The sequence below is a fragment of the Pyrgilauda ruficollis genome, unplaced genomic scaffold (genome assembly GCF_017590135.1).
Source record: "Pyrgilauda ruficollis isolate IOZ18807 unplaced genomic scaffold, ASM1759013v1 scaffold19, whole genome shotgun sequence".
NCBI lineage: Eukaryota > Metazoa > Chordata > Aves > Passeriformes > Passeridae > Pyrgilauda > Pyrgilauda ruficollis.
In genome coordinates, this window is record NW_024518095.1 from 7,130,934 (window position 1) to 7,157,617 (window position 26,684).

Below are 26,684 nucleotides of genomic sequence, written 5' to 3' on the forward strand. Positions count from 1 at the left end.
CATCAATAGCTCCTTTCCTCAAAGGTTTTTCCAGTGTTTGGAGGGGTGAAGATAGCAAAGGAGCTTTGGAAAAAGGCTGTGGCTGTACTCAGAAGTCAGCTGCTGAGTTTTCTCCAGTCTGGGCTAGTGAGCCAGCTGTTGGACCATCCTTTCTATTGCTTGACCTGAACTTACTGTGTTTGAACTTATGTAAGCCTCAGAGAAAACTGCTGGACACCTACCTACTTGTTGGTAGGGGAGTTTAGTGGGCTTTTCATGCTTGGTAAGGTTCCTTGAACTTCAATGCCTGCTGTGGCATATGCTTCTGTGAAGATCCTTAGTCTCTTTCCGTCTAGGAAATAGCTATATCTGCTAATGGGAAAACTGTATTTTCTTCTTATATTTTTTGTCACTTGTTCTGATCATGTGTTTTAATTTCAGTAAAACCCAAGATTACCATTTAAAATAACCCCTCTCCTTACCAGAAAGATTACCTGATATGTGACTGCTTGATTAAATTGAAGAGATTTTCAGGGATGAATTATTTTGCTTTATAAGCCTGTATTTAGTAAGAGAGAATGCAAAGGAGCTGGCTAGATAAAAACCAGAATCTGTAAGCTTCAAGTGCTTTTAATGCAGAACAAAATGGTGGTCTATAATGTACAAAAAATATTTTTCTTGTAGCTTCCAAAACTGTCAGCATTAAGAGAAGTAACAAAAAGGATTAATGAAAGTAACAAAAAGGGCTCTTTAAAATTAGAAACATCAGAAACATTCTCCCTGCTCCTTTCAAGAAGATAAACTGACCATAATTCCACTGTCCACAGTTGTCCAAGTAATGAATGAGGAATGTTTGAGCTGTTCTGTAAGGTGAGGGCTGAGTCATTAGTGTTGTATTAAACAATGCCTATTGTGACCATATTCCAGCCAAGTTTGAATCTGAATATCCTTTGCAGTACCTGTCCCATGACACTTTTAATTTTTATACATGCTTTTTAATTTCTGTGTTTTATCAGCAGAATGAAAAGCTGGTGTGTGCAAATCCACCCTGAATTTAAGCAAGTATGCTATGATGCTGTATCTGATCATTCATCTTCTCCAAAAATGGGATTAGTGGGAGTTTACAATTATCTAGCTTTACTTCTCCTGAAAAGGTGTTGCAAAATTAATGTCCCTAAGATACAAAATCATTTTTCTTGTGGCAAAAATCACACAAGTCAGAGCTTGCCACTTACATTTTCCAGGGCAAGTTTGATGATTATCCTTTAAATGAACATTGATTTTTTTTCTGTAGGTCCCATTATTTTCAATCCAGAGAGATTGTTCTGTCTTCTTGCATACCTATTATAAATGAATAGAAAACATTTTCACCATACATTATTGCTTTTTTCTTAAAAAAAATAGATGGCCTAAACCCTTAAACCAAACCTCTCCCCTTCCCTATGATGTTCAGAATGCCAGATCCAGACTATTCTTAGTGCAGGAGATATTTCTGTGCTTTTATAACTGGCTGACCCACAAGGTGGCACTAAAGAGAAAAGTGACAACTTGACTAATAAAAAGTGAAAACCAAAGGCAAAATACCATATGCTGAATCAATATTATTTTAATTAGGAGCATAGTTCCTTTATTGTCAGTTAAATTTTATTTCGTGAAAAGCCTTAAAGCTATATAGCAGCAAGGATGGTTCATTGCCCCCGTCCCACATCAAAAGTTAAGTTTTTAAAAGAACAAGGAAGACAGAGGCTGTCTGCTTATCACAGCTCCAGAATCTTAAGGAAAGTGATTGTTATCAAAATGTGGTTTAATTAATTTTCTTCTCTAAGGAATAAGGAATTCAAATGAACTAAAACCTGAAAACTTCTTTTCAGTCATTAGTTGTATTGGTAAGAAATATGACACCAGGAATTGTGTATTGCCTGCAATGTAAATGTAGTATCTTCTGGAATGTTTTGATTGTTTAATTTTTGTGTCTTTGTTGTTAAGTGCTCTGGTCTTACTTCATAAGCAAATTATTTGAAATATTGGGTTCTGTGATCAGGAATTTTTAACCAACACAGGTTAAATCTTGCCACTTTGATGATGAAAATGAATCCTCACCAAAAACATCTTATTAGTAAAACTCTTTTTGAGATCCAAGTTTTACGTGAGTAGTTTAACACTTTTCTAACAAGAAAGTAGCAGCCATGACTGCTGTAGACTGTTCTGGGGAATGCTGATGTGAAGCTTTCAACATAATGAAAGAATGGTATCTAAGTCAATTTTAGACCTTGAAAACCAGACTAGTTATAATATTTTTAATTTTCCTGAGATACGTGCCTATGGTATCAGCACTATTATGGGCGATAGGGGGCAGGAGTTTACTTGCAGAAACAAACTCAAAATAGTACTAATGCATCAAGAAGAAAATCCTTAAAACTATAATGAAATATTTTTCTCTGAATTGAGCAGTGTTACAGAATACCGGGTAGTGGGCTCTGGGGGCCATCGAATGATCAGATATATTGGTAACGTATTTTGATCCTTAATGGAATTGCAACTTTACAACCACCCTGGAAATCAAGAGTCACCCATGGGTGGTTTGGAACTAGAATTATTACTAAGTAGGATATTTTAAAGCATTTTAAATGTTGGTTAAATTGTCAGTGCTGCTGCTGCATTTAGAATAGTTTTATCACTACAAGTAGTTACTTGCTTTGGTTTTGGTTTCATTTTTAAAAAAAATCAATAACTGGTATTCTACATTCAAAGACCTTGTTTGATTCACTCACATTATTCATTTTGTGAGAAAATTGAATCATCTAATCCTCAGGATCCCAGTAAAATCAAACCCAGAAAAATTTTGGCTTAAAAGAGCACTGAGACAAACAATCTTGACAGGAAGGGAACTCCTCTTCCCTTTCATAATTTGTGCCCCCCATTTATGACTCCCCTTTGGTACTTGCTCCATTTTAAAGGCCCAAAGAAAGTCACGTTCTGGCAGGTACCAAAGTGCTTTCTTGAAATGAATTATAAAATCACAGCAATCATAAACACACTGACTTTTTTCCTTGCGGTCCTTATTCAGAGGAAGTTTGGGATCAATCAGCATTTAGACTGAGGGATCTCACAGTGATTCTGTTTGTAGATGCTTGTGATTGTTTTAACAGACCATTCTTGAAGGACTGGTGTGGGCTGATCTTCCTCTGCTGTAAAAGTCTGGCCACATTTCTGAAAATATTGCCTATTTCATGCTTACGCTGGACATCTGGCAAATCAAATATCTCTAAGGGACTTTGATTGAGAAGATCAGGGCAGGTGATCATTGGAGGCTGAGGTGAGTATCAGTGCACATATCCTTTCTTAGGGAGTCCATAGCAGGATACAAAAGATTACTGTAGAGCTGATAAAATACATTCATATTCTCATATAATGTCTACTAGACATAAATATGAGGCCTGAGGCAGGTGATGGTAAAGCACAAGTATTCTTGCATAAGGTGGGACTATCTGGACAAGCTGAATCAGGAGACCCACAAGGAAATATCCATGTTTTTGCCTTGTAAAATGGAAATCGGACATGGAAAGAAACAAAAGAGCACATTATGTTATGCATAATATATTATGTTTATAACATATTAATATATATTATGTTTCTAATTACTGTAATGTTACAAAACACACAAAACTCTGTATTGAAATCTAATTCCAGAAGTCTGAATATTTATTGTAGAGTTTAAAGGATGAAGAGATTATCCACAGATGTTTTTAAAAATGGGGTTTAATCTAATTGTTAATGGACGTAAACCCTTGCCTTGCCCACTACAATGTTCCTTGTACTTTTAGTGAAAAAGGTTCAGTAGATAAGACACAATCTAGACATGTAAATGTTGGTTCTTAACACAATCTGGAGTTTCCACAAATAATTCTTCTTGTCCCCCTGAGACTAACTTCTTACCACTAATTGATTCCAATTAGCCAGTTTTAAGTGTAATTATTCAGTGAAAGAAACAAACACTATTATATCTACGCTCTACATTCCACTACTAAAAACATAGCATTATTGAACTTGTGGAGTTGAAATGGTTCATGCTTAGAAAAAAGGTATCTTCAAGAAGCTGTGTTTAAAAACACTGAGAAAAAAAACCCCTTGTAAATAAGTTGGAATATGCTTTAACTAAAACTTGCTAATGGAGAATGAGAACACTTGTTTTCCTTCTTAAATTACTGCTGTAATGAAGAAAAAAGAAATGTAAGGAAGAAAAAGAAAAATCAGTTGCTGATTGGACGGGGATAAATATGAAAACAGAACATCTGGGGAAAAGAATACATCTCAGACACCCAAACTGAAAATTTAAAATATTTAGGTCTCATATGAAAGTAGATACTCCTAAAACTTGAGAAAGAAAATGCTGACTTTTGAAAAATGAAAAAGTATTATGACTTTGTAGGGTAGTACTGAGTAGTTTAAAAGGACTGGAATATAAAGGAAGTAAATTCCCCAACAAAGGGTGGTGATGGTGTGATTTCAAGGCACAAGGTGAATGGAAAGAAGCAGGTGCCCACTGGGGCCTGGTGGTGCACAGACAATGCTCTATTAATGCCTCCTCTGATGTTCCTTCCAGCTCCAGAGGTGACAGGAAAACAAGAGGTGATGATAAGAGGAAAAAGTAGGAGGGGAAGAGAAGGATCAAGTTTACTACGGAGCCCCTTTGTCCTGTGGCAAACTTCTGTCTTCTCATTCCACAGGACTTTACCCACAGCACCAAGCTCCTTCCTCAGGTATCTGTTCCTTTAAAAAATGAAACACAAAACTTGTCCAAGATAAAGCCGTACCTAGACATCTGGACATCTCTAGCTATAAACTAAACATAAATAGTGCTTACTGCCAATGAACTCAAGTAAGAAAGGTCATTTATACAGATGACATGAGGGTGAAGGAGCAGAAAACAATGGAAAGCATGTTCCTTTTCTTGGGATGTTTAAGCCAGCACAAATCACCACGTGTCAGCTTGTTTTACAATCTAGTGTTTTCACTTTTAATTAGAAAGTCTTTCCCTTAGCATTTTTCTTAGCAGCAATTTTTAAACTAAACAGAAGGTGTATTCCCCAGTGCCATATGTTAAACCTGACATGTTACTGAAAATGTCTTTTGGAAAAAACAAAGCAAAAGAAAACCAACTAAAAAACCACTAAGTATAGAACCACTGTCCCACTCCATTCTCTTTGACCTACTTGTAAGCCTCAAGAGCACACAGCTGTCCCATTAGATAGTATCAATTCTTTGAGGAATTAGTCATAACTGAAAGGCCAATGGATGATAGACTGGTAATTTCCTCTTTTGCTTCACTGGCAACCTGTGTAGCTGGAAACAGTCATCCCCCACTTGGTCTTGTAAGTAACAGCTAGATGGAAGCTGTGTCTGTGGGGAGTGAGTAGTTCATAATACTCTGAGAGGTCACCTTGTTGATGTTTTTTGACCAATATATTAGTAGGCTATGAAGTGTAGTCCATTTTATGACTTGAACAGGAGGGATTAAGACCTATGGGTATCCTTGACTTTAAAGTATGCAAAGAGAATCCAGCTATGACCAGAGAAATGCCTGACTGAGGCTAAAAGGGTCAGTGGAGCACTGACTGATGGTGGCTGATGCAGTCTTTTTTCCCCTGTAATTTTTCCCAATATAAATTGTTGATTTTGGGCTTTGTATAGAAGGACACTTTCTGAGCCTCTTTTTTTTTTTTTTTTTTTTTTTTTTTTTTTTTTGAGTAGTGTCAGTATGATAAAGTCCATCTGTAAACTTCTGCTATATACAGATGAATGAAGGATGTATCACTTGGAATAAAAAGCAGCCATAGTTAGGCAGACTCAGAAAAAATATAATGTGCCAATCTTTGGCTTGGATGAACTGTACCCAGCTGCATGATATACAATGAAGTTACTCATTTATAGTGCTTTTCTTCCAAGACTGTAAAGCACCAGTGTGAATACTGAGAGGTGTTTGCAATCCTAACGTAACATAAACTACAGCTTTATGCGGGTCCCTCATCAGCTCTTTGGAAGCCATGCTATCAGATGGTATAGAATTGGAAACTATGCTATCTGAAGTTTATCCATGTTTCTTCTGATACTTGTCTAGAGAGGGCCATCTCCATAGCAATTCAGTTAAGGTGAGCCACACTCTTTTATTTTGTATGAGTACCTGAAACCCTAGGCTGTAAGCTCATAAAATGAGATTGCATACAAGATGTTGATGGCCTAGAGGAAGTTTTGAACAACAGGAAGTTGTTATCAGGATTTTGCTGAAAAAATGATCCATGATCTGATATATTTTCAAATGCTCTTTGCAGAAAGACCAAAGGAGTTGCAAACTTCAGAGGCAAAACCCATGAAATCCAAGTCTATGTTTATAACCGTGGACAAATGGAAAAACAAGAATTTTTCCCAGATGTAGACACAATTTTTTTGGGGAGCCTTTGTATTTTCTTAAAAAAAAAGTCTACATATAATGGTACACTAAACTACTTTCAGAGAGTAGCATTTGAGAACAAATTACAAGTTAATACCTTCTTTGACCTGTATCTGGTCAAGCCATATTTTAGAAACCTGTCATTACTAATATGAAGAAGAGGTTAATCTGGTAATGTGAAGTTTCAGAATGATGGATGAGTCAAGGCTCATGAGCTATTTAACACAATACCTAGCTGCACCTCCTTATTGTAAGTCTCCAGACTGACAAGCCCAAAGAGGAGGGGTTGCAAACCTCTCAGTAGTTTGTTTCTGCAATGATGAAATCTGGAGGTGAATCTAGACAGCCTTAATTCCCACCACTCATGCCTTGTGTCAGTTTTTGGGGTGCTATTACAACTTGTCTTAAAAGGAATCAGTCTCATGGCTCCTTGTTAGCATGCAACTTAAACCTTTTACATACCCTCTCTCATACTGACCCTTCAATATATAGACTAATATTGTTGAAGCTAAATTGCATGACTGACTCCCTTGGCAGGGCTTGGAAGATTTTAGCCTGGAGAGTTATGTATTTGTTATCTGTACATCAAGACGGCCAGAATGATGCTCCTGTGCTGTCACACAGACACTTGTATCTCCCTCTTTAAAAGTGGCAGATCTGGTTAGCCCAACTGCCTGCTGCTCATCGCTTTTCTGAGAAGGCTTCAAAAAAACCGTAACCCGTGAAACTTGTAACTATCCAACTGTATTTAATTAAAATTATTAAAAGTTAGAAATGTTTATAAATGGGACATAATGTACCACTTTATTCCAGGTTACTTCTACTCTTGAATTACATCTTTGCCTGAACATCTCCCTGCACTGCTGACAGGAGCAAACATAACTGAAAGTGCAGTTCAGAGAGAGACAGAGGAAAACACTGCCTATTTTACTAATGCCTGATACTGACAGCCTGCACACAAAATCTTAAAAGCACTCAGGCACTTCCTTTTGTGCCCACTTTTAAAGGGTTTAATGAAACATACAGAAACTGACATTTTAAACCTGTAGCTTTGGATGTTACTTTGCCATGTCAGTTCCTTTTTTTTTTTTTTTTTCCCAAATCACATAGCAATAGTTTTCTACCTTTCTACATCAACTTCAGTCAACAAATAATGAAGACTGTTTTTGGATAATGTTTCTGTTCTGTGACTTGTTCTAATAGGTTGGCAGCCAAATATCACCACAGGAAATATGAGGCAATGCTAATTATTGAGGAAAATCTTAGTCCTCCTAGGATATACAAACACAATTAGCAAGTGTATCAACATACCTCTTATTAAACATTGTTAAGATTAAAAACGTTTTTTAGACTGTGCTGCAAGATAAAAATAAAGGCTCATTTCTTTCCAGAGACAGTAGACCTGAACAGAATCCTTCTACAGGACTATATAAGGAAGGTAGCAAACTCCTTATACTGAAAACTGGTAATCCTTAACTGGTTTGAGTGTCAATAAATGATCATTTGTACTCTGCAACAGCATGCAAAGTGATGTAACACTTCTTGAAGACGTCGAAGATTCAGGACAAAGAAAGATTAGGCATTTCCTCTTGAAGTAAAATGGCTAATATATCACATTTAATTAAACTCTTCAGATTTGCTTTGCTTATGAAAGAAGTGCAGGACTTGATTTTTTTGTTCTTTTCACTATGGAAAGTAAGGCCTTTATCTTGTGAATTGTTACGTATGCATTTAACCTGATGTACAGCATATATTCCCATAGATTCCACAGGACTGAATGCCAAAGATAGACACATCTGTGACTGCTTACAAGATTGGAGCTGAAGAGCTTCAAAAGAGAAAATGAACAGAGATAGTTTTTGAAGTATGCAAGCAAAATAAGGGGAACAGAGATGCTTTCAGACATTGATCTAGATCATTGCTGTATATATTAATTCTGTGTGTTTGCAGATCCTATGTACAGAAGTTTGGGTGCAGGTGGAAAAAGTAGGCTGATGAGGTTTTCCAGACGGGGGTTCACTCCTAGGTGTACTCAACGCAAGTGTTGCTGTATTATCGCAGGCAGCATTTAACACATCTTTAAATCCCTCCAGCTGAGAGGTGGGGGTTCACCACCGGCAGGAAGGTAAGAGAGAGAGTCCTGGGGCCGCGGGGTAACGGCAGGGGGATTTCTGAAAGTACCTGCCAACGCTTACGGCGCGATTTTTTTTCTGGGCATATTAATCCTATCGATTTAAGTAGGAGTATTTATCTTTTTCTGAGCTCCATCCTCACGTTAGTATGACAGCACTATTGTCGTTCAAACACATAGTCGGCGGCTCTTTATTAAGTCTCTATAAATATGACACAGTAAGGGCATTCAATATTTATGTGGAGAGCACACGCATTGGTGTGTAATCCCGGGCAGTCCTGCGGCTCGGAGGCTTTGCAGCGTCCCCACTCCCGGCGCAGCCCGGCCCTCGCCCTCCGCCCGCCCCGGCTGGGGCTCCCTCCGCCGCCTCAGCGACCTCCCCCGGAGCCGCCGCGTGTGACACACCGGAGAAAAGCCTCCCTCGTCCCCGCGTCGCCCCCGCCTCCCGCCCCCGCCCGCTCCCCCGGGGCGCCGCCGTCACCGCCGGCAGCCGGAGCAGCCGCTGAAGCCGAGGGGCGGCGGGGCTTGCCCGCCTCTCCCCCTTCCCATCCTTTCCCTTCCCTTCCCTCGCCTCTCCCCGGTGCCTATATATAGCCGCCTCTGCTCGAGCCAGCCGGGAGATTGCTCTGTACCTGCAGGAGACAGGAAAAAGAAAATAAGAGGAGCGACTCTCCGGAGCCTGACCCGCTATCAGGAGGAGGAGGAGGACGGGCCCGGCCCGCGCCGCTGTCCGGTGCCACCGCCCCCCGGTGCCGGGCGAGCCCCGCGGGGACGGGCCGACCTGCGCGGCGGCGCCCCGGGGGCGCGCATGGCTCGGGCGCTGCCGGGGCCGGGCGAGGAGCCCGACCCCGGCCCCGGCGGCTCGGGACGCGGGGGAAAGAGAGCTCCCTGCGAACGGCGGCGCTAGCGGGGGGACCGGGGCGGCAGAGCCCTCCCCCCTGGCGCCGAGGTGCGCTCGGCGGCATGTGCTGAAGTGCCCCGCAGAAGCCGCACAAGTTGCCTGCGCGCCGTGGCCCGGCAGTCGGACGGCGGGGAGCGCCCGCCGCCTCTTGCCTGACCCGACCCGACCTCGTCCCGTTCCGCTCCCCGAGGGCTGCTCCCCCGCGGGGCTCCCGGCGGCCAGGGTGATGCGGCTCGTTGGGAAGTGAGAGACCGTGCGTCCCACGCGGGCCGAGGGGCCCCCTGCCTCGGAGTCTCCCATGCTTTCGGGGCCCCCTCGGGTGGCGGCGGCCCCGCGGGAGGCGGGGGCGGCGCTGCCGTGATGGCCCTGGAGGAGAAGCGGGAGAAGCGCCCGCCCGTCACCCCCATGATGATCGAGGAGGAGGCCGCCTTGCGGAACGGCAGCCGGGGGCTGCCGCCGGGACCCTGGGCCGAGGCGGCGGGGCCAAGACCCCGCACCACGGAGCGGCACATCGCCGTGCACAAGCGCCTGGTGCTGGGCTTCGCCGTCTCCATCCTAGCGCTGCTGGCGGTGACCATGATCGCCGTGCTGCTCAGCGTCCGCTTCGAGGAGTGCGGCGCCGCCGCCGACGGTCCGCCGCGGGCCGGCGGCAACGGGAGCCTCTCGGGGGTAGCCCGGCAGCCGCCCGGTGCGGGGCAACCCCTCGGCCGGCCGGAGGAGGAGGCGCGGGGCGGGGAAGCGGCGGAGGAAGAGGAGGAGGAGGAGGAGGAGGAGTGGCAGCGGCGGCGGGAGCTGCCGCCCTGGGCCCGGCCGCGGCTGCCGCGGCACCTGCGGCCACTGCACTACAACCTGATGCTGAGCGCCTTCATGGAGAACTTCACCTTCAGCGGGGAGGTGAACGTGCAGCTGGAGGTGCGTAACGCCAGCCGCTACATCGTGCTGCACGCCCACCGCATGCACATCGAGGCGGTCCGCGTGGCCGAGGACAAGCTGGCCGGCGGTGTGCGGGTGGCCCGCACCTTCTTCTACCCCCAGACCCAGGTGTTCGTCGTGGTCCTCAACCGCAGCCTGGAGGTGCAGAGAAGTTACAACCTTAAGATCATCTACAACGCCCTCATCGAGAACGAGCTGCTGGGCTTCTTCCGCAGCTCCTACGTCCTCCACGGCGAGCGAAGGTAGCGGACGGGCCGCGTCGCCTCAAACCCAACTCGGTCCGAAGTTGGCGGCCCCCGCCAACTTCGCGTAGGGCGGCGCTAGGACCCGGCGGCCGCGGCGCCGCCAGGGGGGTGATGCCGCGGGCTCCGCGCTGCCCGGCCCCGGTGCCGATGGGTGCGGGGCTCGGCCGGCTGCCCGGGCAGGGGGCTACGGCGGGGGGAACGGCCGCCAAGGCCGGCTGGCTGGTGAGCGCAGGCCAGGCCTCGCATCCCCCCGCCACCTCTCTCTGGTCATCTCCGTAGGACTCGGCTGTCAGAGCAGAGATGCGGAGGTTCTCGGGGACGGCGAGCCCTTGCCCGTTCCAAGCTACCGGCCGGTGTCGTGAGATAGCCGTGAGAGCGGCTGGAAGGCGGCCGAGGCTGAGGGACTGCGCGGGAGCGAGGGGTGCGGGCGGAGCTGCCTCGGGCTGCGGGGCGGCGCGGGCCGGGGCCGGGGGCAGGCCGGGCCGGGGTTAGCGGGGCCGCCGGCAGGTGAGGGAGCGCTCCGCCTGCACGCCCCGCCTGCGCGGGGAGGGCTGCGGGGAGCGGCCGGCGGGTCAGGAGATGCCCCAGAGCAGCTTGGGGACGGACGGTGGCAAGGAGCAAACTTGCAAGGGTGCCACCAGTGAAGCAGACCGTCTGCTAGGTCCTTGTCAGGGCAGAGGCTCCGGGTCTGTTTCACACAAAGACTCTGTGTTCGGCAGCCGTGTGCCCTCGTATGAGCCTCGTCAGGTTACAAACAGCGGCGAGACTTCTGTTTTGCTTTTTTTTCTGTTTGGCAAAGCAAAAACCATGGTGGGATGCGTTTTCACATGAGGTGAATATGTTTACAGTACAGCTGGGTCGCGGCAGATTTACACACTGTGACCCGACAAACCTCATTCATTTGCGGGCAGAGCAAGATTCAGTCTTGTTTTGTATTTACCCATGTAGTTAAAGCCCCTTGGGTCCCTGTCTAGGCCCTTGTTGCGGTAGGCAGGGTTACTGTGCAGGGCCCAGTTTAGCCAGTTACAGAGGCTTTCTTTTTAAAGAAGGTGTTTTCTAACCCCATTGAGATTTTGTAATGGAAAAGAAAGGCAAGGGTGGACTTCTTGATAGTTCTGGCATGGTTTATAATTTTAGAATTGGATTCTTTTTAAGCTGTCCTTTCTTGAAATACCTGTGCAGTGACAGGTTTTCTTTTCCTGAATCTTACTGTTTTAGATTGTGGAAACAATTTAAGTGAAACAAAGATTTTATAGTTGGAAGAACTGGACAAAAATATTAAGACATGAAAAGCATCCTCACCAACTCAATTAAGTCAAAAGCCCTTTTATTAAAACATATTTTCATTACTATGATTACTGACAATTTTCAAGAACCTGATATTAGAACCACAAGCAGGATTGAAATTAAGTTTTTGCTATTTGTCATCAGAGTGAAATCAAAAGGAAATTTGAAAAAGCACAGTTGTAAGAAAAGACGCGGATAAAATGCCTTTTGTCACGGTTGACTGAATGGTTGGGGTAATAGGGAGTTCTTACAGACCTGTATTGAAATGGGCAAATCAGAAAACAAAATACTGTTAACAGCAGGGGGTATGATTCACTTTACAAATCTGAGACGTTATTTAAGCAGTTATTATTCTCATGTACTTTGACTTTGTGTAGGAATAACTGAACTGTCAAATAGGTGTGGCAGTGACATTTCTGCAGAGCTACTGTACTACACTTCGATACTGATGCCCGAGTTGAGATTTAGAAACCATCACCAACAAAAAAAAGGTCTATTCACTGTTTCAGTCATCAGGACAGTTTTAGACACAGGGTGGAAGGCGATGGTAAAATGTTTTTCGCAGTACTCTGTGTGTAACTTTTCAGATACAAATTACTTTGTTTTTAATACACTTAAGTATAGTTGTGGGCAAAATACATACCTTATGTAAGGTAGCATTGCTATATTGAAATCAGTGTCATGTTTTTCCTTTACGCCAGATCACTTATATTTCTTTCAGTGAAACATTTTTATAACTGTAGTCATTGCATGGTTGTAGTTTCAGGTGTTAAATAGAAAAAGTTTTTTTCCTTTTCAACTGTCACAGGCTTAATGACTCACTATAGTATAAAGTGAATTATACCCATTCTAAACCAGGGAACTTTTTTCATCAGAGAGTGCTTTTACAGTAACAATTTGCATTCTGATTAATAACCCATTTCTTAATATGATACATATAACCGTTTTTGGACCTCAAACACGGACAGCTTCTGTTATGATAGACAGACACACTTGCATGTTCTGGGAGACCTTGCTGTTCCAGCAGGGCTTTGATTTTTTGACATCTTTATATTCAGTTAAAGTACATCAGCCTCATTGGAGTAGTACTTGCTGTAAAAGGGTCCAAACCATCATTTTTCACTTTTGTTGTACATGAGGAGCAAATAACTCTGGTGTGAGGCATAACAAACGTACTAATGACTTCACTTTATGATTTTTTCCCCTAAAGTTAGTTTCTCTGGCCTTCACAGGTGAACGCTGTAAATCAGCCTGAAATGTAAAAGCTATGGTATTTATTTTCTGACTGAAATCTTTCCTACTGTACTTGAAATGTCAAATGCAAGTGATATGCTACAAATTTGCTTTGCATTATGTGCTAGAATTTACTGACCGTAATCAATGGAAATATAATACAGAGCTACTGTAGGAGTATGCAGGCATAATATAAGTGAACATCAAAGTTTGGTATAAGTGAAAAAGAAAAAAAAAATTCTTATATCACACAGACAAAACAAAGACGTATTCTTTAATCTTGTAACAACTAAGATGTCAAAACATAGGTTATTGAGGAAACACATCTTCCTTTAATACGTAAGATGTAATTAAAACACCTGCAAGTTACTGCCATGGGTATTCTGAGAAGACAGACTGTGAGCCTGTCATTCCCTCAAGTACAACCTTTTGTGGTAATATTTTTGGGAACAGGAGGTAAAAGCGTTGGTACCCAGAGAGGTGTGTAAAGGGAAGGATGAAATAGTCAAACTGCCCTTCACTTTTGGCATGCTGTAGAAGTCTGCTTGTCTCACTTGAACACAGGGTGAAATAGATAAACAATGTTTTGGGTTTAGCTTGTTTGTTTTCTTTAAATGGCTAGGGGTTTTTTAAGCAGTTTTAAGATTTTGTTTATTTTGCTTTATGGCACAACCAGCAAATTGATGTTTGATAGTAATGCACGTGTTATAGATACTACTATTATTGGTAGTTGGTGTATTTTTAGTATGAAGTATTGACTGCCCTGTGTTTGCCCAGTTATGTCTATGTGGATATATCTATCTATGAAAACACAGAAGATGAAGAGTTTACCAGGGTTTATCAGCCTGGTGAAGGGATTGTTTCAGTGGCCTAATATGTATTAAAAGATGACTGATAAGATCTCTGAGAAGTGGGGTGAAGATGTGGAGAGGGGACGAGGGAAAGCTTCCTTATTTAGAGGGTATCACAGTACGGCCAGTATGTCCTAAGTACACGTTTACATGTGTGTCGGAGCTCATTAAAATCGTTCATTGCAGAGGAAAGTTCATCATTCTTGCTTTGTTAATAACTGGCCAGTACAGTTTTCCATGCTCACTTGAAGCTTCTGTTGATGTCTGTATCTGTTTAGAGTGTGCCTAGAATACAGAATCAGGTCCACTTGAAATACTTTGCATATAAATTAAGTTGCTTTGCTTCATTTAATTGTCTGATTTGGCTTTGTTGCAGTAGTGCAAATCCACTGATATGGGAGTTTTTTGTATTAACAGGGATATCTGGTACCAACTTTTTACCTTAGATTTAGCAATCTTATCCAAAATGCTGGTTTTAATAATCTGTGTTTTGTAATGAGGCAAGAAAAATGTGAATTCCTTCAATAATTATTAGCCAAAGAAGGCTTTTTATTTTAGAAAGAAGAGCAGTGGTAACTGCTTCAGTAGTGGAAAATTTTTTCAAGTTTAAAAAAAGTTACCCTTATTGAAAATGTATATCTAGTTCTATCAGGCAATATAGCAAGAAAAAGGTGTAATGTTTCAATGAAATTATTTCTTCATTGCCACCAAAATATGTGTAAAACCCAAAAAGTTTTAAAAAAGTTAATTACATACTTTTATTTCCCTATGGGGAGCCTATATTTTTGCTCTGTTAATGTTAGAGTATCATATTGCAGGTTAATGGTTATATACTGATTAATAATAGGTGCCACCATTTTCATTATGTCAAAGCTATCCACCCATCCTTTTCCCTCAGAGGAATAACAGATGATTAGTCAGCCTCTAAAATGTTGATAAATGTTTGCCTGGTATCTAAAATTGCACAGTTATTTCCACAGATGAAACCTTGGAAGGTGAGACAGGAATCAAAAAGCCTACATACATGCTACCTTCACATTTACATGGCTGGCCCATGGTAATTTTCTCATTCTACATGCTGCCAGAAAATACTCTTACCAAACTCCATAATTTAGCCTTTTAAGTTTAGCTTCTTGTTTCTGCAAAAAGATCATGAGCTTTTTCCAAATGTATAAATACATGTTTCCATCCAGAAAGCTTCCTGTTCTGTATCTGGATCAAAATTTATTTAGTTCCAAAGAAAATAGTTACAGCTTGACAAGTTTTATTGTCAAGCTAAAGCCTTCCCATTCTTCCCATAGGTGCTTAGTAAATATCTTTACCTCCTTCAGTGATCTTTCCAAAATTTGACCCATTAACTGAGAACGTGGATTTGCTTTCTATAAAAGACACCAGAAAACAAAAGCACATGTAGAAGAATAGTGAAATACTTTGTGCTGGTTTAATAATTTGCTTGCATTTGTGATTCTGCAAAGCTCACAGAATGGTTTTTTGGAGGTGCACAGACAAAGCAGTGCTATATAGTACTGTGTCCCAGACCTACACGCAGCTGGTAGAGAAGTAATCAGCTGTGGAAAACAATGACCCTCCTGAGTGCGCTGTGTGACCGTAAGTTCTCACGCCCAAAGAAAGGTAAAGCGCCCTGTCAGTGTCTCAGGGCAGAGTGAATTCCCTGAAGGCTTTTAAATCCTGGTTTGAACTGAGCGTGCTTGTTTTACATTGTGTAACCAACAGTGGCTCCCTTTTCCCCCCACATATGGATGAACAATACTGCAAGAACCTGAAGTTTGATGCAAGGCAAGGGTTGATTTCTTTAGTGTTAGTGTGGTGTCTACAAATTTGTAGGAAATTTGTAGACCATTAATTTGTATCTATTGCATTGCAGTAGAGGTAGTAAGAAAATGATCAAGCAGTGTTCAAAATATATATATTTTGTGTATTATAGTTGTAATTATTTCCTCCTTTAAACCACAATGGTCAAGCAGTGTCTGATTTGGTATGTCTGTGAATCAAGTGCTAGGCACACTTAGTAATCAATTTTTGTTTTTGTTTTCTGCTTTTCTAGGTTTCTTGGTGTTACGCAGTTTTCTCCTACTCATGCCAGAAAAGCCTTTCCTTGCTTTGACGAGCCCATTTACAAGGCCACATTCAAAATCAGCATCAGACATCAAGCGACTTACTTATCTTTGTCCAACATGCCAGTTGAAACTTCTGTTTTTGAAGAAGATGGATGGGTTACAGATCACTTTTCACAGACCCCTCTCATGTCCACCTATTACCTGGCTTGGGCAGTGTGCAATTTTACATACCGGGAAACTGTCACCAAGAGTGGAGTAGTTGTAAGTATTTCTAATGTACCAAAAACATTTCAATACTTTGAAAACCCTCACTTTTTGTAAAGGGGTTGTACCAGCAAATACTTAAAATATTTTCTTGATTAATACTTTAAAAATTTGTTAGTCTATTTAATGGTTGTGTATATTGTTTGGGACCTTTCCTGATGGTTTGTCTAACATTTTTAGTTTGCCTTGTGCCTTTTGTAAACGGTTAGCTTAGTAGGTGTGGTTATCTGATGAAATTTTAAACTTTTAAATATGTGGTTAAACTACACTTTGTTTTTCTTGTGAAGTTTTTTCTTGTTTTTCCTGTAGCCTTTTCATTACCAATTTTCGTGAGATAATTAAAGTGGTAATACTCCAATCTCCTTCCTCTGTACTGACGTTCCTTGGTGTGCTGTATGCTAGCTTAGGTGGCTGGTATAGTAATTTCTCTCTTAGAGACAGCAGTTTGAGCTGTGAGCCTGAGCAAAGGAGTGTTCACCTTATACTTCAGCAAATGCTGTATGATTTTGTGCTGTAGCTTGGGGGCTTGAGGAAGGGCTGCAGTATTCATATCAGGAAATATCTCCTTAAGCACTTTGAGCCAGCCTGAGCATTGTGCTGCAATGGAAGGAGCTGATCCACCTTCTCTGAGCCAAAGGTGTTCTTTGCTTTCCTTGTGCCAGCCGTCAGCTCTGTACAGCCATATGATCTGGCTGAAAACTGACCTGAAAAATAACTGACAATGTGGTAAGTTTTCAGCCAAAACAGTTCATTGATCTGGCTTTTTGTGCTGCTGCCAGAGTCCTAGCATGGATTCGAGGCTGTGCTGATGGAAGGTAGACCCAGGAAGCACTGGCGTATCTCATTAAGGTTGTCCTGAAGGGATCGACAAGTAAGTCTTGGTTTTGTTATTGGAACAGTTGAGTGGGACACTGGGGGCTTTTCTTCAGCCCTTTTCTGCCATGACCAGCAGACTGTAGACTGTGATAGTACTCTCTGGCACCACACAAGGAAGGAAGTATGACTAGGAAGTGGTTCTCCTGAGGTGCTTTAACCTATAATAATATGGAAATTGCTGAGACTTATGTAATAGTCATAGAACAGTTTGGAAGGGACCAAAAGACCATAAAGACCATCTAGTTCTGAACCCCCCTGCCACAGGCAAGCACACCTTCCACTAGACGAGGTTGCTCAAAAACCACATCCAACCTGGCCTTGAGCACTTCCAGGGATGGATCATCCACAGCTTTTCTGGGCAACCTGTTCCAGTATCTCACTGCCCTCAGAGCAAAGAATTTCTTCATAACACCTGATCTAAACCTGCTGCCTTTTGTTTTGAAACTGTTACTCCTTGTCCTGTCACTGCTGTTGGCATAACCAAGTATTTGAAAGGTTGGGGATGGAGCTCAGGACCATCAATTTGAAACACACAACATACTTCCTCCTTAACTCATTTTATTGTAGTATTGTTTAGAGCTCATATCCTGTAGACTTTTGCTGCTTGAATATATTTGATGCCTTGAAAACAGAGGCACACTTATGTCTTGTAGACAAAAATTGATAGCTTTATGCTGTTCTTGTGTTTTTTTTCCAAACTGTTCTCAAGGCTTTCGATTTACCTGGAATCTGAACAGAAAATCCAAGTATTCTTTTGTTAGGAATTTTTGCTTACTAGAGCCTTATAGTTATGCTTGAGTCTATTGGTTCAGCACATGTAGGAGATATATATGTATATCCCACCAGCTTGACAGTACCACTGGACAGAACTTTGCCAACAATTATGAAAATTAGTAGGTTAATCTTTGTGAAAACTTGAAGACCAAAATCCTGTTGCAGTTCGATTTGGGCTGGGGGCACCCTGTGGATGTCACCGGAGGGCCCCCTAGGCTGTGAGTTGGCTGGCAGCAGTGGGCAGGCAAGGAGACTCCACACGGCTTCTGAGGGTGCTGATCAGATGAAGGTTTATTTGGGGTGCCATCCCTGGGAACAGCATGGTTACTGAGGGAAAAGGGGAGAAGGGGGAGGGGGAAGGATGGGGAGCCTAGGGGAGGGAAGGGGCAAGAGAGGGAAAAGGCTAAGAGAGCGGAAGGCTAAGGGAGCGACTGATTTTGCTAGCACAGCTTAAGAGGGGAATTGAAGTGGGCACGGAATCACATTGGGCCAATGGGATGACAGATACAGGATGGTTCAGGGCAGGACCACAGGCTTAGAATATACCATACATTTCAGAGGGGTGAGACAGGGCATACCATTTAAACAAAATGCAATACGACAAAATCCTACATAAATTTAGATAGTCTGTTATCCTAGAAAATTGTTTGGTTAGTCTAGAGCTAGCTCTTGTTTTTTTTATAAAGCCCTTATCACAGAGGTGTATTAATACCAAGGAATACTGAAATAGTTTGCACTGGGTTATTGGTTAAATATATCTTGCTATTTTTCAGTTCCATTTGGGATCTGATCATCTTTTATCATGATTCAGTTTTGTTGAAAGAGTGTGTTTTAAGGTATGAACTCACAGCTAGTACTTCAGAGCTGCATTCTTTCAGATGAATTGCTGAGGTAATCCATCTTTTTGAGTCTCTTGATTTGCAATGCCAGGAGTTCATGGACGCTACTGAGTGCATTTGAAATCATTGGAATCCTTGCACATGGAATTTCAAATTTCTTAGTTTCCTTCAAAGCCATTTTTTACTAATACAGTTACCCCCATATCCATGGCAGTTAAGTTAAATGTATAATAAAAGTAAGTTTGCTTCTAAAAATGAATGGATTTTCATGAAAATTACCCAAACCTTTGTCTGAAGCATCTTGATAGGCTGTTTCTTATATTGGTGAATCTTCATTTTAATGTGTATTATATTTGTTAGTAGACACTTAAAATACTCCAGCTTGCATATACTTTTGCTTTTGTTTTGGCAGTTCTATGAACCTCGTTTTGGTTCACAAAACATTTTGGGGGGAGTGGGCTGTCCTTTCAAATTTTGACAGTATACTAATGATTATAATCTCACTTCCAGCTGACCAGTATTAATAAAGTACTATGGTCAAAGGTAGATAAACTCTGAGGAATAGAGCTAGCTATGAGATGAAAAGCAGATTTTTTTTCCTCAAAATTGCTTAAATGTTAACTTTTCATTTTTTCTCGAAGAATGTGACTGACCTCAAAATTACATTCAATACAAGTCAAGTTTTTAATAGAAACTGCCTTTTGGAAAGCTTAGGTAGCCAATCAAAATACTTACGTGGCTATAGCACATGTAATTCTTGCATGAGGATATATTATTTCATACACTAAAATTAATTGGAAAAAGGGAATTAGGACAAGCAGTTATTTTTTAGGAGCATCCTATAGTGGATGTGAATCATTATCACATGCATAACTCTTTAGTCCATGTGGGTCTGTTCCAAATCCCTTCCAGATTAGGTAATTTAAAAGCAGACTTGACTTTTTATATGTATTACAGGTATATAATATGTTGTTCAGATTCAGCTGGGATTACAGAAGATCACTGCAACTGCCTTTGTCTTTAGGCAGGGACTTTATTCCTGTGTAAAGGACAGCGGTGCAGTCATCTGTGCTGCTATGGACTAGGGAGCAGTGTAATTCTACCAGGGTGATGCCTGAGGTAATGTTGTTTTGAGGGAGGAGGGGTGCCCTTGCAAGCAGGCTTAGCTGATCAGTGTATGGCTCTAGCAGTTGGACCAGCTGCAGCTGAGGAAAATCGTGGGATCTGTGTACTGTCATCTTTGCACAGTACAATAATCCAGAAAACTCCACTTACGTCCACATGCTTGCTGTCTTATTTTGCATCTCCTAATCATGCATCATATGTTCTTTGTTAAAGAATTTATTCTTAAAATAAAAGCAAAATATTGCTGGTTGGATTGTATTGTCTGTCACATCATCTCTGTGTCTCTTTCCTTCACTGGTGTCTTTATTTGTGCTTTCAATCCACCAAGCCTTTTCCAACTATTGTTGCTTTATTTTTTCCCCTGCTTGGGTTAGTGCTTCTGTTCTCCAAACCCTCTGTTTCTCATTCCTTTGTCAGGTGAACATGGAAAACTCGCTATTTCCTGCATGGCTTTTCAGTGTCTGATAAGTTAATTCATTTCTTCCCCTGTAAATTCTTTCTCTTTTTGAATTAGTGGAAGGAGGGACCACATAATTTATCAGTGGAGATGAATGTATGGCTGGAAAAGATGTTTCCAAGAGATTCAACTTCTCCTATTCTTCCTATTTGCTGTGGTTGGGATGTGGAGATAGGTATGGAAATAAAATGCCAACTGGCAACACTAAAGTGTTTCTCTTGTCAGGGGGAGTATCTGCTAAAAACAGAAAGAAATGAAGAAGGAGGAATTGTGGGTGCAGGGGTTAAAGAGACAAGTGCAGGCAGTACCAGAGCAGATGGGAATGAGCAGCTGTGAAAGAAAGTGGCTATCTAGCTGGGTGGTGGTGAGTGGGAGGAGAAATGCTGAAGGAAGGCAGTACCCAAAGAAGAATTTTGCATGGTTTCACTTTTCCTACCCCTGCCTCTATTCCAAAATGGTGGCAGCACATTTTGCAGGACTGGCAGTGTGTGCCTGACCACAGCTGGGTCAGCTGCTCAGGGTAGGACCTCCACTGTCTGACTGAACCCATGCACGTTCCCTTTTGAAGAGACCTTTATGGCCAGGTGTGTCGTGGTTTCAGCTGTATTAAATGTTATTGTAGTGCCATGAATGCTGGCAGTGTCATGATACAAAGACCTTAAGGCTAAGAAAGATCTTATGATAAGAATTATACCAGAATAAAGACAACCTTTATTGCACTGCTTTTGTTTTGATATTGCTTTGTCTAAGATGTAATTAATGTTCACAAGCTATACAGTACATTTAAGTCTTACCCTGGCCAATGAGAAGGACCTCTAATAATCTGGCTAAAGGAAATTAAGATAATTAGTGTTTCTGTAGTGCTTTCTGGCTTGCAGAGAGCCTGTATAAAGGTCCTGGCATTGAATTCTCTCAGGCATGTGCCTGGGGGGCTCACTCAGTTTGGCTTAATATAACTAAAAAAGATCTAGTGGTTTCAAAAATGGGATCTGTGCATTAATAGTTGCTTTATTCTGCACTGTGAAAAATTATTTTTGTCCAGGAAGAGCTAGTGAACAGAGTCACATAAGTAGATTTAGGTCAGGATTGGTACATGTCCAGGAGCTCATGTTCGTTTAGTTGCAGCGTGGGACCATGATTTTATTGATGTTCTTATAAGATAAGATGGCTGGATCTAGTACTGTGCTTCCAGCTGGACAGCTGTGTTGGGCATTCCCTTACCTGAAGTGTGGTGATCAGTCTGAGGAGACTAAAGAGCTGACTTTCAGTAATAGTCTAAGAAAAAGAAAAAAAACCCCATGTTAATCAGCAGAATAACTTTTTTCCCAGTGAGTTTTGTCATTTGCTAGTTGCTAGAAAAAACTGAAAAGATCAGTCTTGTTTAAAATAACTCTGCACTTACTGTGCAATTTGGCCAGTAGCTTTTATAAAATTATTTTGTGTTTGAAAAATGTATTAATATTTTTATCTAATAGCAAGAATGACCTCAAGACCAGGCAATTTCTGTCAGCTAATGACTACCTGGGTTAAAGTCCTGAGGCTCTTCCTTAGGCCCTCTCTTCAGCTGATGGTAGTAACTGCCAGCAAAGTCTCTTCATCAGTTGTTATTTATTCATCAGTATTTAAGCAATTAAACATGAGATAATTCTTTGTGGGTGAGCATATTGGTTACAGCAGAATGGTTATGCTATCAAAAGTAGAACATGTCTTCAATTAAAATTTTCTTCCTTTGCAGCCTGAATTTAAGTCCAGCTCCAGAGTTGGGCTCTACTTTTGAAGCCCTGCAAAGTAACTTTTGTTAGCCCATCACTTACCACAGGGAGGCCACACGTTTATCTGATAAACAGGTAACAGCTAACACAGGAAGCACTTCGTAATAACACAGGCGTATTTCTGAAGCCTGGTACAATGCAGGCTTCTAATATTTAATCTTTATATGTCTGTGAATCTTACAATGATGCGCATTAGTTTTTGTTTTTATTACTAATGTCCAACACTTGCCGTCTTCAGAACAGCTTTCATCAAACAGTTAAAAAATAAAATGCATTTTAGAAAGAGTGTGTTGGGAAGTGTGCAGTTATGTTGAGCTAGAAAAGCACACATGGATATAGATAGGTGTGTTTGTGCTTTCTTTTGCGAGTTTGAAATTTTCTCTGTAGTAACAATAGGCTGATTCTGCAAGTATCTTTTACTCAGTTCAGTGCTTATTAGTGTGAATTACTTCAAGTGGAAAGCTGTATTATAATACAATAGGAATACAAAGAAATTTTAGCTTTTTCAGATTCATTGTATCAATATTCGTTTACCCATTCTGTTTTAGATCTGTATATTGAAAATAACTTCTAGTTTATTAATTTTTAAATACTGTAGCTACAAAACATGCTACAAACAAACAAAAATTTATGTGATCAGCATCCATGCTAAACTGAATATGCCAGGGAATTTGTTAAAAACATAAATTGCAAACTTGCAATCCATTGTTATTGATTTCTGGTTGAATTTGCAAGTCGAATGCACTAGGAAAACACTGTACATTTATTGTCCTTACTCCTTTAAAAATTGCTTTCTGTCAGCACTTGTAGTACATGCTGTATTTAAATGTGATATTTGTTTTACTAATGTCAATGCCCAGGTGCACTCTGCAAATAATGCTATTGAATTGAAAGACTCGAGTTTGGAAGCATTGTTTTGTTTTGTTTTAGGCTAGGAAGATCACCTGTCAGTATCTGGGACAGTGGTGTACTTCGTATATAGTAGCAAGAAGGCTGTCAAAAGGCACAAATCAATTTCTTAATTTGTGGCTGTTTCATAGGTTTACGGCTTGCTTCCAATTACAGCGAGCAGGGAGAGACAGCACACAATTCCTGGCCTGATGGTTGTCACAACAGTTTCCTTATTGTAATTCTGTACATTCAAGAGCAGTTCAGCCTGTAGCACTTCATCTGGGGTCTCTGCTGGTTAATGAAAGAAAAGAAAGGTCTGAGACTTAGTATTTCCCACTCCTTCCCTGCCATTTGCCCAGAGGAGAGTAGAGTGAGGTGCCTGCAGTTCCTCCTACTTCCCACATTACAAGCAAGGAAAGGATGGAGATGTAAGAGAAGACTTCCCTTTCATGTGCTAATGAACGTATGCTTAGTAGTATGTGCTGTGACAATGCAACTCATAGTCAACACTGAACACCCAAGCTGCACTCTGCTTTCTGTGTTGTTTCATGCCTCCTTATGCTTCTTATGTTGTGCTGTCATATTTTATTTCATTAACTTGCTCGTCTGTCCTTGGCATCAACATGAATATTGCTCTCTGACATCCAAGGAAGTAGCAAGAGTCTATTAGCGTCTTTCGGTGAGAGTCATGTTCTTGCTATAAAAGCAAAAGTGATGTGCCAAATAATCTGTAGGAGGTATCTCCCTCCAGAACAACGTAAAGGTGAACACATTCCTGCACCAGCCGGAACATCTGTCAGTTATGCCAGTGCTTTCCTGTGTACCTACTGTAGTAACTGTGCTCTATGCAGTGAAAAGGGATTACAGACTTAGCTGACATCTAGTTGAGTGACAGATAGAGTATTTGTTGATGGAGGAGAGTGGTGTGTGCTTTTATTTATTTATAGACCAGTGTCTCCTCCAGGGTTTAGGTAAATTTTAATTGTATTTTCTTACAGTAATGAGAAACTTAGCCTATTTGTTCACAGTTTTTATAGTCGGTGGTGAGAAAGTAACCTCTTACTTTGGAGATTCATGCCTGTTGCCAGTCCCAGCCTCCTTTTTGAGGACAGAGAGTCAGGTGTCTGTAATGTTCACCTTTTAGGCTTGCCTTGACCTGTTGTTTTTGTGTTAGAAAACCTGCACAAATGCCACCTTATTTTTTGCCTTTGTCCCAGTATTTTTTGCTGCCTGAAGTTTTATGGTATTGAACCCCATTTTTACTAGTAGAATACCTAGTCAATTCGATCTTCTTCGAAGGTATCGTAGGGTTGACAGAAGTCTTTTGCTCTTCCGGTGGGGTGCTGTCACACTTCGGGTACTTTTTTTGAAAGCTTTTTTTAATCAGGTGCTGGAGTGGAATGAGATGCTGGAGAGCAGTGCTACAGAAAGTGACTTTGGGATCCTGGTTGATGGCAAGTTGAACATAGGTCAGCAGTGCCCTGGCAGCCAGGAGGGCCAGCCCTGTCTTGGGCATCAGGCACAGCATCACCAGCTGGGCAAGGGAGGGGATTGTTCCACTGCGCTCTGCACTGGGGCAGCCTCACCTCGAATGCTGGGGGCAGGTGTGGGAGCCACAATATAAAAAAAATATTAAACTATTAGAGAGTGTCCAAAGAAGAGACATGAGGGTGGTGAGGGGCCTTGAGGGGAAGCCTCGTAAGGAGTGGCTGAGGTCACTTTGTGTGTTCAGCCTGGAGGAGAATGAGGGGAGACCTCATTGTGCCTTCAACATTCTCATGAGGGAAAGCAGAGGCGCAGGTACTGATCTCTTCGCTCTTGTGAGCAGTGACAGGGCCTGAGGAAATGCCATGAAGCTGAGTCAGGGAGATTTAGGCTGGATATCAGGAAAAGGTTTTTCCCCTGGAGTGTGCTTGAACATAGGAACAGGCTCCCCAGGTTCAGAGCACCAAACCTGTCAAGAGTTCAAGAAGCATTTGGACAATCCTTTCAGGCACATGGAGTGATTCTTGGAGATGGTGCTGTGCAGGGCCAGGAGATGGACTCGATGATCCTGATGGATCCCTTCCAACTCAGCACATTCTGTGAATATGTAAATGTGCTTTTCCAGGGTCTAGCCTCCATGGCTTCACATATCCTTTCCTGCTATTCTCCAGGGGTGTTGTTTGCAGAGAGCAAACCGCTACAGTGGAAATAGTGAGGCTGATTGACTGCCTTGTAGGCAGTGCTCTCATCCTCCGGTTATTCCAGCTCATAGTGGTTACTGTGGCTGTCCAACTGCTTGAGCTCAGCACGTGGCCCCGTCCCCTGGCATGCCTCTCATGCGCTTGGGTGGGGACAGGTGCCAGAGAACCAGCTCTGTTGGCCTGGTTCCACTGAAAGGTACCCCTAGGAGATCCTCTGCTGCTCCTGCCTGGCAGCTTTCTGGCTGCTGCACGCTGTTGAGACCTAGCAAGAGCAGTTAGAAATGAGAACTGAGCATGTTATCTTTATATTTGGAACAGCATAATATGAAAGCAGATTATGATTCTCTTTGAAGGGTAAATGACCTAAAGTTTATTAAAAAGTTATTCCACAGTGGATTATCATGAAAAATGTTTAGCAATGCATTTTGTTTCACAGCATGCAGTGGCGCTGTGTGGCAAAGTGGGACAGAACAAGAAGACTAATATTTTATTTATTTGAAATGACGGGGTGGGGGAGAGGATAAGAAGCAAAAGGTGCTTATTAGCATTTACCTCTGGGGGTACCCACACTTTTTTCCCTCTCACCTCCCTTTTCCCAGGCGTGGTGATAGTTTGGTAGTCACAGCAGCGTGGAACCTCAATTAAGAGTTCATATCCTCAGGATGGCAGGTAGTATCTCTCTTAATAAAGGTAAAAGGGAATAAAAGGTGGAGGAAATAAAAGGTGGAGGAGGAAGAAGGGAAATGGATTCCTAAAGAATAATTTCAGAGAAAGTACACCTACTGAATCATTCGCATACCACATGTGTTTCTTGTAGCTCTTCAATCCCCTGGCTAAATAAATCACAGACCATTGTTGAACAATAAATAACATCATGCTGTGTTTTGTTTTACTGAAAAGTGTTCCTATATGCTTGAAATTTGATAATGTTGTTGTAAGTTCATTGTTGCACTTTAAATACCATGGGGAAAAGGGAAACTGATTTATACCTGATGAGAAGGTTTGATAGTTTTAGTTTTTTTGTCTGATACTTGGATGTCTGTTTTTTAGCTAGGAGCCCAAATCTGCATGTGGGAATGTCAATGAATGCTAAGATGTACTGTTTCATTCAAAGTCATATATATGAATGTATGTGCATTCATAAATAGATTTTTGGCTACTGCTGCCCAGAGATGGCATACATCACTTTCTTTTTCCTCTCACAAGACTAGATGAATAATTCTTCTCATTCTTCTTTCAATTTCTTACTGAAATTCTACTAACAGGATTTTGAGGGATGGAAAGGGAATGATGGCCATACTTGCTTTTCTTCTTATTATTAGCCTTTGCTTTTTATTCCTTAGCAATTCTGTATGTTTAAAATGTTAAATAAGCAGCTCTAAAGTAAAAGAACAGAGTGATCACAGGGAATATC

General features: G+C 41.9%; 1 protein-coding gene across 1 annotated transcript in view; it reads left to right on the plus strand.

Annotated features, from left to right (window-relative positions):
• Window positions 1–9,819: 9,819 nt before the first annotated feature.
• TRHDE (thyrotropin releasing hormone degrading enzyme) overlaps window positions 9,820–26,684 on the plus strand; it is a 198,142-nt gene continuing 181,277 nt past the window's right edge. The window contains exons 1-2 of the mRNA XM_041465641.1: window positions 9,820–10,634; window positions 16,074–16,347. Coding sequence (XP_041321575.1) covers window positions 9,820–10,634; window positions 16,074–16,347 — 1,089 coding nt within the window. The remainder of the gene's footprint in view (window positions 10,635–16,073; window positions 16,348–26,684) is intronic.